Source organism: Mobula birostris, chromosome 23 (genome assembly GCF_030028105.1).
Source record: "Mobula birostris isolate sMobBir1 chromosome 23, sMobBir1.hap1, whole genome shotgun sequence".
Taxonomy (NCBI): domain Eukaryota; kingdom Metazoa; phylum Chordata; class Chondrichthyes; order Myliobatiformes; family Myliobatidae; genus Mobula; species Mobula birostris.
In genome coordinates this window covers 58,423,733-58,436,050 of record NC_092392.1, presented here as the reverse complement: position 1 = coordinate 58,436,050, position 12,318 = coordinate 58,423,733, and the positions used below count along the sequence as shown (strand labels likewise).

At 43.8% G+C, this 12,318-nt stretch overlaps 1 protein-coding gene across 1 annotated transcript in view; it reads right to left on the bottom strand.

Annotated features, from left to right (window-relative positions):
- Nucleotides 1-6,414: 6,414 nt before the first annotated feature.
- The window catches only part of nudt4a (nudix (nucleoside diphosphate linked moiety X)-type motif 4a), a 62,053-nt gene continuing 56,149 nt past the window's right edge, over nt 6,415-12,318 (bottom strand). The window contains exon 5 of the mRNA XM_072241374.1: nt 6,415-8,302. Coding sequence (XP_072097475.1) covers nt 8,106-8,302 — 197 coding nt within the window. The 3' untranslated portion in view covers nt 6,415-8,105. The remainder of the gene's footprint in view (nt 8,303-12,318) is intronic.

Below are 12,318 nucleotides of genomic sequence, written 5' to 3'. Positions count from 1 at the left end.
CGACAACACTAGGGTACATACCGTAATTGAACTCAACAGAGGAACAAGCCCAGAAATCCTTTTGCAAGTAGAGATCATAATTAGGAAGGTACATGGGAACTGGCCCTTTTCATCCACCAGGTTGTTGAGTATTTTGGTGAGGAGTCTATGTCTTTCGCCGATGTGAAGAGGGGATATGATTGACGTGTGGAAAATACTGAGTACAGATAGTTTGGGTGGCGGGGTGGAGATGCGTCTCTGCCAAAGGAGGGGTAAGGCACTCCTCCCCTCCACTAGCCTGCAGCTCACCCTTGGGCAAGGTGTAGCACCTGCTTAGCAACACTCCCCACCCCGACCAGGGTCACCAAGCCATGGGAGCAGCCGGTGCAGATCGCAGATCCTGGTTATGTGGCAATCTCTGAAGAATATATGTGATGGCTGGGGCCACCCATCTTGCGAAGACACTGCCCAGAAGGCAACAGCAAACCACTTCTGTAGAAAAATTTGCCAAGAGCAGTCATGGTCGTGGAAAGACAATGATTGCCCACGTCAAACGACATGGCACATGACGACAATGGCTCTACTCCGCCTCACGAGGGAAACATAACCAGACGAGCAGGGTGGTTAACAAGACAGCCGCAGAACCTGCAAACAGGCCCTTCGGCCCATGAGTCTGCACCCGTCGTCAGAACCCAAAGCAGCAGAGGATGAACAAGCTAGCACATTCCTCTTTGGAGCGGAGGATGGCAGGTCATTTGATGGAGGTATACCAGGTGATAAAAAGCATAGACCAAGTAGATAGCCAGAGGCTTTCCCCAGGGCAGAAATGGTTAACAGTAGGTAATTGGAGGAAGGTATGGTTTGGTGGGGGGGGGGCACAGGTAGGCTTTTTTTTATGTACACAGGGTGGTGGGAGCAGGGAACGCTGTGCCAGGGGTGGGGTACAGGAAAGTGCACGAGGGGCTCACGCAGCCCTCCTTTTTATTGTCATCCATGAGCCTATGGGGAAGGGAGGGTTCAATTGATTGTACAGTAAAAGGTCAGCACAACACTGTGGGCCAAAGTGCCTGTATTATACTGTAGTGTTTTATGTTCTAACCCATTCATTCTCATTCCAGCTCCACATGTTCCCATCACCTCGTCCTTCACTCCTATGGTTCCATCACTCACCTATCCACTAGAGGGCTGACTAACAGCAGACAATTAACCTGCCAGCCAGCACGTCCTTGGGATTGGCGATGAAATGGGAAAAGGTCCAAACTTGATACAGGCAGCACAGGACCGCTGGACCTGAGGCAATAGCTCTAGCAACTTCTGCCCCAAAGATTATCTTAGTGGATGCCTAAACAGCGCGGGGACAGGGGTGATGTGTGGTTGAAATAAAGGCTAATAAATAACAGGAAGAAATTATGCCTGGTGGAATTATGAGGAAAAATGAAAGAAAAATCTATGAAATCTGCTGAGGGAACTGTAAAGGTCCAATCGCAAACAAGGGAAAATCTGCAGATGCTGGAAATCCAAGCAATGCACACAGAAAGCTGGAGGAACTCAGCAGCCCAGGCAGAATCTATGTGTACGGGGTCTTTTTTTTGTCTGTTAAATTTAAAATGGCTTCTTTGTTATGTTAAATGCTGAGGAAGTCTCTAACTAGACAGTTGCTTGGGTTAATACAGACAGTAGGGTGCTATCAGCCAATGGGTGTCCATGTATCGTTTTGTTTTCAGATACAATCCTGTCTCATATGACTGGGGACGGGGTTTTGGCGGGGAGTTGGAGGAGAGACGGGGAGTCGGAGGAGAGACGGAGAGGACGGTGGAGAGACGGGGAGGATGGTGGAGAGATGGGGAGTCGGAGGAGAGACGAGGAGGACGGAGGAGAGATGGGGAGGATGGCAGAGAGACGAGGACGGAGGAGAGACGGGGAGGACGGTGGAGAGACGGGGAGTTGGAGGGGAGATGGGGAGGAAGGTGGAGAGACGGGGAGTTGGAGGAGAGACGAGGAGGTCTGCGGACGTGCAGACAGGTTCCGGTCGATCACTCCGGGTGGTCCCGAGCTGGGAGTCGACAGGATCCAGGTGGTTGTCAGGAATTTACTGAGCTCCAATGGTTGTGCACAAAGAACTTGGGCTTTGATAAGGCTGGCGCCTTTTTTTTTCCATTAGTTCCTTTTCTGTATCAAATTTATATTAATTTCATAGACCTAGTAATATCTATAAAGTGTACTTGGTAAAACGTACTGGGTGGGCTGGCTGATGATTGATGTTTGGGATTGATTCGGGCGGCAACCGACTCCATGGGAAGCGTTGAGGCAGGTGCTGGGTGGGATTTCCCCTAGACATATAGGAGACAATATAACTGAGTGTTACACATGGAAAAGAGTATTGTTGATGTTTTGGGCCGAGACCCTTCATTGGGATTCAAGAAGGAAATGTATCGCACTGCAATTTCACCCTTGTGCCTGTGAAAGTGCTTCAGCGGCTTCGCTGGGGTGAGGTGTAAGCTCAGGTCAATCAGCTTCCTGCTACAAATGTCAACAAAACCAGGGCAGCTAGAGTATGAGGTTCAGTTCCTCACTTTTATTTGTTCACCCAAGGGTTGTGGATATCATCATCAACATCCATCCTAAAATGCTTCTTCAGTTCAGGGGCAATTAAGATTCAACCACATTGATGGGGTCTGAAGTCACAAATGGGCCACTGTACAGGCGAGGACAGTTTTCCCTCCCTAAAGGACACTTGCAAGCCTCTCCTCCAGACTTGTTCCATCACCTTATCATTTAATCATTCTTATGTATTCAAAGAGTTCTTCCTTTGTTTTTCTTTCACTCTCTCTGTACGTTCTCTCTATCATTCATCCCAGTTCTAAGAAGTTCCCTCTCTGAAACTGCAACCAGCCAGCAATATCCACAACTTTCTGTTCTCATTGAAAGATTAAGTTTGTTGTCGCAGCTTGGATGGGATGCTATGTTGAAGATGTATAAGATGTTGGTGAGTCTTAATTCAGAATATTGTGTGCAGTTCCAGTCATCTACCTACAGGAGTGCTGAGAAAATTTACGAGGATGTTGCTGGGACTAGAGGACCGGAGTATCTAACATAGGAGCACAATTAGGCCATTCAGCCTATCGATTCTGCTCCACCATTCCATCATGGCTGATCCTGAATCCCACTTAATCCCATTCAATTGCCCTCTTACCGTATTCTTTGATGCCCTGACCGATCAGGAAATGATCAATTTCTGCCTTAAATATACCCACAGACTTGGCCTCCACCGCAGTCTGTGGCAGAGCATTGCAGAGATTCTGGCTAAAAAAATTCCTCATTACCTCTGTCCTAAAAGGCCGCCCCTCAATTTTGAGGCTAGTTCTGGATCCCCCGCCCCCCCCCCCCCCCAGAGGAAACATCCTCTCCACATCCAGCCTATCTAGTCCTTTCAACATTCGGTTGGTTTCGATGAGATCCCCACACATTCCAGTGAGCACAGGCCCAAAACTGCCATACAGTCCTCTTGTGTTAACTCCTTCATTCCTGGAATCATACCCTCGAGCCTCCTCTGGACTCTCTCCAATGACAACACATCCTTTCTGAGATATGGGGCCCAAAACTGTTGACAATATTCCAAGTACAGCCTGACTTGTGTCTTATAAAGCCTCAGCATGATCTCCTTGCTTTAATATTCTATTCCCCTTGAAATAAATGGCAACGCAACATTGCATTTGACTTCTTTACCACAGACTCAACCTGTAAATTAACCTTCTGGGAGTCTTGCACAAGGACTCCTAACTTCCTCTGCACTTCTGATGTTTGAACCCTTTCCCCATTTAGGTAATAGTCCACACTATTGTTCCTTCTACCAAAATGAATGATCATACATTTCCCAACACTATATCCCATCTGCCACTTTTTTACCCATTCTTTCAATTTGTCTAAGTCCTGCTGCAATCGCATTGCTTTCTCAGCAGTACCTACACCTCCACACCACTGGTCACTGGCAGCCAAACAGAAAAGGCCCCCTTTATTCCCACGCACTGCCTCCTGCCTGTCAGCCATTCCATTATCCATGCCTGTATCTTTCCCGTAACACCATTGGATTTTCTTATTAAGCAGCTTCATGTGTGGCACCTTATCAAATGCCTTCTGAAAATCCAAGTAAATGACATCCACTGATTCTCCTTTGTCCACTCTGCTTGTTACTTCCTCAAAAATCTTGTCAAGCAAGATTTTCCTTTACTGAAACTATGTTGACTTTGACTTAATTTATCATTAGTCTCCAAGTAATAGATTCCAACACTTAGTAATGGTTTCGCAACAACTGAAGTCAGGCTAACTAGCCTATAATTTCCTTTCTTTGCCTTCCTGCCTTCTTAAAGAGTAGAGTGGGATTTGCAGTTTTCCAGTCCTCTGGGACCAGGACCAGAATCAAGTGATTCTTGAAAGAGCAGGACTAATGCATCTGTTACATCTTCAGCAACCTCTCTCAGGACTCTGGGATGTACTCTATCTGCTCCAGGTGACTTATCCACCTTAGGACCTTTGAATTTGCCTAGCACTTTTTCCTTTGTAATAGCAATGATAGTCACTCCAGCTCCGACACTCATAAACGTCTGGCATACTGCTGGTGTTTTCCACAGCGAAGACAGATGCAAAGTACCCATTAAGTTCATCTGCCATTTCTTTGTCCTCCATTACTACCTCACCAGCATTATTTTCCAGTGGTCCAATATCACCTCTTTTACTCTTTACATAATTGAAAAAAAAATTAATTTCCTATTTTATATCATTGGCCCTCATATTTAATCTTTTCCTTTCTTTGTAGCTTGTTAAGTTGCCTTTTGATGGGTTTTAAAAGCTTCCCAATCATTCATCTTCCCACTCACTTATAGGGAAAGGTTGAATAGGAGTTTATTCCCTGGAGCACAGGGGCCAATGATCACTCCAGCAATCTCTATGATGCCCTACCATCAGGCAGGAGGCACTGTAGCATTAGGACAAGAACTGTTGGGAAGAGAAGCAGCTTCTTTTCACCAGAACTGTGGGGTTACTGAACTCCCTGCCTCCACCACCCAAGTCTCACTGTGTATAAAGTACCAGTAGCATTATACTGTTTACTTTTTAAATTTGTCCCATAAATGCACCTTATTATTTAATTTATTTGTGATAATATTACTTTGTATTGTGTGTGTTACATGTGGTGTGTTGTGCACCTTGGTTCAGTTTAATGTTATTTCATGCATACAGATGAAATGACAAGCTTCAACTTGACCTTGAGAATGAGATTTGAAAGAGGCATACAAAATTATGATGGGTTTAAATAAGGTAAATGCAAGCAAGCTACTTCTACTGGGGTTGGGTAAGACTAGAACGAGAGGTCATAGGTTAAGGTGAAAGGTGAAATGTTTAAGGATAAGTTGAAAGGGAACTTCTTCACTCACAGGGTGGTGAGAGTGTGGAACAAGCTGCTAGCAAAATTGGTCAGTGTGGGTTTGATTGAACATTTAAGAGAAATTTAGGTAAGTACATGGCTGAGAGGGTATGTAGGTCCAGATACTCAGCATGAACTAGATGGGCCAAAGGGCCTGTGTTTGTGCTGGAGTGCTCTATGGCTACACTTTTGGCAGGGGCTGTGCACGACTCTTAACACATCTGCTTTGCAGTAATTAAATGCATCCTGCAAAAAGGTTCTGGAGTTGGAACACAAGTAGATACAAGAATTTCCATTTAAAAGTTGATCGAAGGTCTTCAAAGATTCCTGCTGCTCAATACAAAGTTAGTTAAGTCTCCAGGGTTAATCTGGTGTGGGTGAGTGATGGGCACAAGTTGCTGTGAAGGAAGGTTAGTCCACACACTAGGTACACCCATATACATTGCAGTATTCCCATCTTGTTAAGTAAACAAGATGCAAAACAAACTTGGCAGCTGAAAACTAGTCATCCGCAAGGTGTTGTGCACCACAAGCAGAATCATTCTCCACCATCTGTAAATTCTTGGTCTGACATAATCCTGTTATTCCAGGGGATCAACCTTGACTCAGTGCGTGTTAATGCAGTAATCAGCAGCTCAAAGCACATTGTAAATGTGGTGCCCATTCGGTAAAGCTGCAAACAGCCTGGCGATTTGGGACATGGCCTGATGCTAGTACCTGTACACTATAGAAATGAAGGTTGTTGTTTACAAGTTTATACATGGAGTACCCAATGGGTTCTCGACCAGGATGCTTAGCAGACACATGACCATCTTGGGCAGCTGCGAATAAAGTGTCATTGCTGCAATAACCATCATGTCAACAGTGAAATCAATGGTGGAAACGTTACAGTACTTTCAATCATACATTACCCGTCAAATCTTCAGTGTCAACTTTTCATACTTAAATGCATTTAGATTTTATTTTCAGGAAATCAAACCATGAACAGAAACAAATGATAAAACCACATTGTTCAAAATTCAGTTTTATTTAAGACTATTAGTCTCATTAAGAAAATGATTTTTTTAAAATCAAATACAGTAGACTCTCTCAAATGGTGTCTTTGGGACCGTACAGAAAGATTGTAAGGTGATGGGTTTCTATAGCAGAGGTAGAAATTAACCAGTAATGAGGCACTGCAATGAACTGAAGCAATATTGAAAACTCAAACTGTAGGCTGTATGTGGATAAGGCAGATTGATTCCCACATGTGTTACTGCTTTCAGTCACAATATCTAATTAACCACAAGGGGACAGGAGGAGGGAGAACGGAACATTTCCATTCATACAAATCAGGACGGTGCTACGTATCATCAACCTCTACAAATCAACATTCAAATGCAGAATGGCGGGCTGTACCCGGACTAGAGGACAATTTCGTACTACAACTCTTTACTTCATTGGAAGCTGCCGGAATCCAATTTCACATGGAACTACTGTAACCAGAACAGGCTGGTTGGGTTTGGATTATGATAATCCATGAAGACAATTGCAAATCCTCCATACAAAAGAAGTCCTCTTAGCAACACTGACAAAGCAAATAAATTACCTGCAAATCCTGCCAAGCCACCTCAGCCAATCCCAGTTCAATTGACAAATATGGAGTCCTCTGGAGTGCGACTTTATATAAAACAGACCACCGCCCTTTTCAATTAGCAAGGTACAAACATACCAAATCAAAGCTTGCAAGCATATAAAATTAAACAGACACACAAAAGGAATTTAGAATTGCAATGTTTTGGAGGAACTTCAATTTTTACACAGGCATTAATTATATTCTATACATCTTTTGAAGCATCCATTGCATAATAGACAGCAATTCTTTCATTCATGGAGTTCAGTATATTAATAAAGACAAGCTGTGCTTCAAGAGTTAAGCAGCAACTCTGGCCAAGCTTGGTGATTTTAGTTATGGGACATCTGGTTTGAGGAGAATGCGACAAAAAGAAAAATCAGGAATAAGCAGGAGGAACAATGAAACAAAACACATTGCAAGAGAATATGGTGTGAAAAGTGGAAAAGTTACAAATTTGGTACAAAAGCCAAACCGGTTGCTGGCTTAATTAGTAATAGGATTTGAGAGATTTACATAGCAATCACTGGGGATATTCACATTTCCAACTACAGTTCTGAAAATCTACTGTTGCATCAGATCCAGTTGAATTCAAGGATATGGAGCATCGCTTAAAGACAATTTTGCTGGTTGGGAGATCTTCAGTTATCCAAATAATTCAAAACAAGCAATTCATTTCTCAAGGCTTAAAGTATGAAACCGAGTGCTGAGCAATCACTTAGTGGGTATTTCAGGTGGCTGTTCTGAATGTTTCTCAGCTGCCACATTACCATTGTAAAGCACCAATGGAGAAAGTAATTTTCACATCTGTGGCTTGTATGCATTATTGAAACAGGATTAAAGATACTCTCCTGTGCAATGCAATCTTAAAACATTTAGTAGCCTGAAAGGCACATCTAACAAAATGATGCTAACATAAATCAATGTATGGCTTTGGTTTTCAACACTATTTTACATATAAAAGTATCAACACTGCAAGTATTCATGCAAAAGTATTTATACATATACAACCTAAACTAGAGCACGCTGCTTTCAAAAGCAGAATGCCTTTTATTAACTGACTGCATTAACAGCAAGGCCACGTCAATGTCCATTTCATCTGAGGTCAGACGGCACTCCTGAAGAAGTCACATACAAGGTGGCCGTGTCACCTGAAAGTGTGGAGACGACAGAGTTTCCATTCGTGCTCGAGCAAGCCAGCTTCAACTTCTCCAGGTACTCTGCGTGTACCGGTTTGTGACACTGCAAGACCTTGATGGCATCTTCAACCTTAAACCATTCCCTTTTCCTTCCTGTGGCAGGCGAGAGAGAAAGTATCAATGTAATTGTTATTGTTGGGTCTAGGCCCAAAACATCGACTCTATTCCCCTCCATGCCTGACCTGCTGAGTTCCTCCAGCATTTTGTGTGTTATTCTGCTATTGTTACTCATGTTACTGGTGACAACACAAACACTTCCAAAATGTTTAAACAAGGGACCACACAACCGCTTCTGGAACTTTGGCACAAGTCTTAAGGTTTAGAAGGATATTGGCCAAACATGGGAAAACGAGGCCAGCTGAAACGGGCATCTTGGTCAGCATCAAGCAGCTGTGCCAAAGGGACTTTTGCTGTGCAACTTGTAACTGTGAAGGCACCATTACACAAGTGGGTAGGGGCAAGAGATTTTCCTCATTAGAAGGGATTAGTCTTTGCATCATTGTTTTTAATTATACAGTAATATCTCATGCTTAGCCACAGGGGCATTTATAAGACCATAAGATACAGGAGCAGAAGTAGGCCATTCAGCCCAAATCTGCACCACCATTCAATCATGGGCTGATCCAATTCTTCCAGTCATCCTCACTCCCCTGCCTTCACCCCATACCCTTTGATGCCCTGGCTAATCAAGAAACCCATCTATCTCTGCCTTAAATGCACCCAATGACTCCGTCTCCACAGCTGCTTGTTGCAGCAACCCCAGTTTTACCACCCTCTAACTAAAGTAATTTCTCCACACCTCAGTTCTAAAGGATGTCCTTCAATCCTGAGGACGTGCCCTCTTGTCCTAGAATCCTCTACCATGGGAAATAACTTTGCCATATCTAATCTGTTCAGGCCTTTTAACATTGAGAAATGTTTCTGAGATCCCCCCACATTCTCCTGAACTCCAGGGAATACAGCCCAAGAGCTGCCAGACGCTCCTCATATGGTAACACTTTCATTCCTGGAATCATTCTTGTGAATCTTCTCTGAACCCTCTCCAATGTCAGTATATCCTTTCTAAAATGAGGAGCCCAAAACTGCACACAATACACAAGAGTGGTTTCACGAGTGCCTTATAGAGCCTCAACACCACATCGCTGCTCTTAAATTCTATATCTCTAGAAATGAATGCCAACATTGCATTCGCCTTCTTCACAATCGACGCAACCTGGAGGTTAACCTTTAGGTTATCTTGCACAAGGACTCCCAAGTCCCTTTGCATCTCTGCATTTTGAATTCTCTCCCCATCTAATTAACAGTCTGCCCATTTATTTCTTCCAACAAAGTGCATGACTGTACATTTTCCAACATTGTATTTCATTTGCCACTTCTTTGCCCATTCCCCTAAACTATCCAAGTCTCTATGCTTCCTCAACCCTACCCGCTCCTCCACCTATCTTTGTATCATCAGCAAATTTAGCCACAAATCCAATAATACCATAGTCCAAATCATTGACATACATTGTAAAAAGCAGCAGTCCCTACACAGACCCCTGTGGAACTCCACTGGTAACTGGCAGCCGGAATAGGATCCCCTTATTCCCACTCTGTTTTCTGCTGACCAGCCAATGCTCCACCCACGCTAGTAACTTCCCTGTAATTCCATGGGCTCTTACCTAGCTAAGCAGCCTCATGTGCAGCACCTTGTCAAAGACCTTCTGAAAATTCAAGTACGCCACATCTACCTCATCTCCTTTGTCTACCCTGCTTGTAATTTTCTCAAAGAATTACATTAGGTTTGTCAGGCAGGATTTTCCTTTCAGGAAACCATGCTGGCTTTGTCATGTGCCTCCAGGTACTCTGTAATCTCATCCCTAACAATGGATTCCAACAACTTCCCAACCACTGATGTAAGGCTGCTGCCTCCCACCCTTCTTAAATAGCGGAGTAACATTTGCAATTTTCTGGTACAATGCCAGAACCCATCAGTTCTTGAAAGATCATCGTTAATGCCTCCGCAATCTCTCCAGCAACTTCCTTCAGAACCCGAGGGTGCATTCCATCAGGTCCAGGAGACTTATCCACCCTCAGACCATTAAGCTTCCTGTGCACCTTCTCAGTTGTAATTTTCACTGCACAAACTTCACTTCCCTGACACTCTTGAATGTCCGGTATACTGCAAACATCTTCCACTGTGAAGATTGATGCAAAGTACGCATTCAGTTCCTCTGCCATCTCTGCATCTTTCATTACAATATCTCCAGCATCATTTTCTATTGTTCTTATATCTACACTCGACTCTCTTTACCCTTATATATACTTCTAGTATCTTGTTTGATACTAATATCAAACAAGATATCCTTTCATAATTCAAGCTTCCTTTCATAATTCATCTTTTTTCTTCCTAATGACCTTTTTAGCTTCCTTCTGCAAGTTGTGCAAATAGGACTTCTGGATGAAATGGAATGGTTTGATCTCCACAAGTGAACTGTAACTCAGGGATGTGCAAAGTCCAACCTTCAGTTTACAAAATACCTTTGAAATGACAAATCTGACGCATGAACTCAAACATTTCTTCCACTTAAGAGCAGGAGGCCTTTCATCCATATTTGTCTTTGTACTTCAAAGCAATAAACTAAGTAGGTCTCAGTATACAGTTATTAAAACAGATTGAAAGAATCACGTAACTCAGGCCTCAAGCTGTCCAGAACTAATTTCAGAGATAACTCCTTAGACTTGGTTGCTTTCTTTTTTTTTTAATATTTTTTTTTAAATTAAGGTTCGTAGGGTTGGTTTTGGGGAGAGGGAGAGTTAGGGGTCAGATTAGGGTTTAGTGACAGGTGACAAAGGATTAGCTCGGCACAAACTAAACGGAACAAAGGGTCTGTTTCTGTGCTGTGCTGCTCTATGACTCTGACTCTCTGACAGCAGTGGATGCTGGGCTGTCCCAGGTCGGCGGGTCCTGGGATCAGATATCCATGTGAGGAGGAGGCACAAAGGCCAGTTGGTGAGCCCAGAATTCTAGGTCCCATCACTGGCTAGTCCTGGGGATCAATACCGAAGGTTGAACATCAGCCTGAAAGTTGAACCCCATGGCCCGAGGTTTGCCCCGGAGCTGGGAGTACTTTATATATATGGGTGGGAGGAAAGGTGCTTATTTTCGCTGATGTTTTGTTGCTTGTTTTCAGAGTTGTTCTCTGTTGTATCAGTCAGCTGATAATGAGATGATTTGAAGTCCAAATACAACAATGCCAGGGTTGCCTTATCTCTCCCCCAGATGCCTAGGAATCCATCAGGTCCATTTGCAATAGTTGGTTGAGTCCCAATTGAAGTTCTCATCTCTATGAGGTCACCTCAAACATTACAGAATGACCCAGTACAGCAATGGAGTGACAGCTTGGCCATTCAACCTCATCTGACACAGGGCGTATGTCAGTAAATGGACCACAGACCTCTTAAAACCCACACAGAAACACTGCTGAACGCCTCAGCTGTCTTGCAGCCACAGGAAGTGGGGATGCTACATCCCCCGTGATATAAGAGTTCTTGTCTGACGAAACAGCCCAGGCCATACCCTTAGTCTCTCCATTAGTTCCTCTACCTACCCCAGCAAATACAAACATTAAGCATCTCCATCAGATCTCCTCAGCTACAGAGCAGGATGATCCAGGAACGTCACCATACAACATGATGCCAAGGTCCAATCTGGAGTACTAAAGGTTAAAAAACTCACAACCATGTCCAGCCAGAAGCGCAGGATGGTCCATCTCAGCATCTAAACATTCCCAGTGGCACAGAAATGAAGCTCCAGCCAATTCAATGTGATATGAAGATTTGCCTCACAGCACTGCATACAAAGGTCCTGGGACTGGACAATACCCAGTCTGCAGTACTGAAGACCCGCACCTCCAGCAAAGCTGCTTCAGTAGTTTAACATTGGCACATACCCCGTGTGGAAGATTGCCCAGGTATGTCCCATTCACAGAAAGCAGCACAAATTTAATCTGACTAATTATTACAAAAGCAATGTGCACTCAATGAGGGTGGCTGTCATCAATGATGCTATCAAATGCTTCTAATTTTGACCTCCAGCAACTCAAGTCAATCAGCACTGCTCTCCAGCA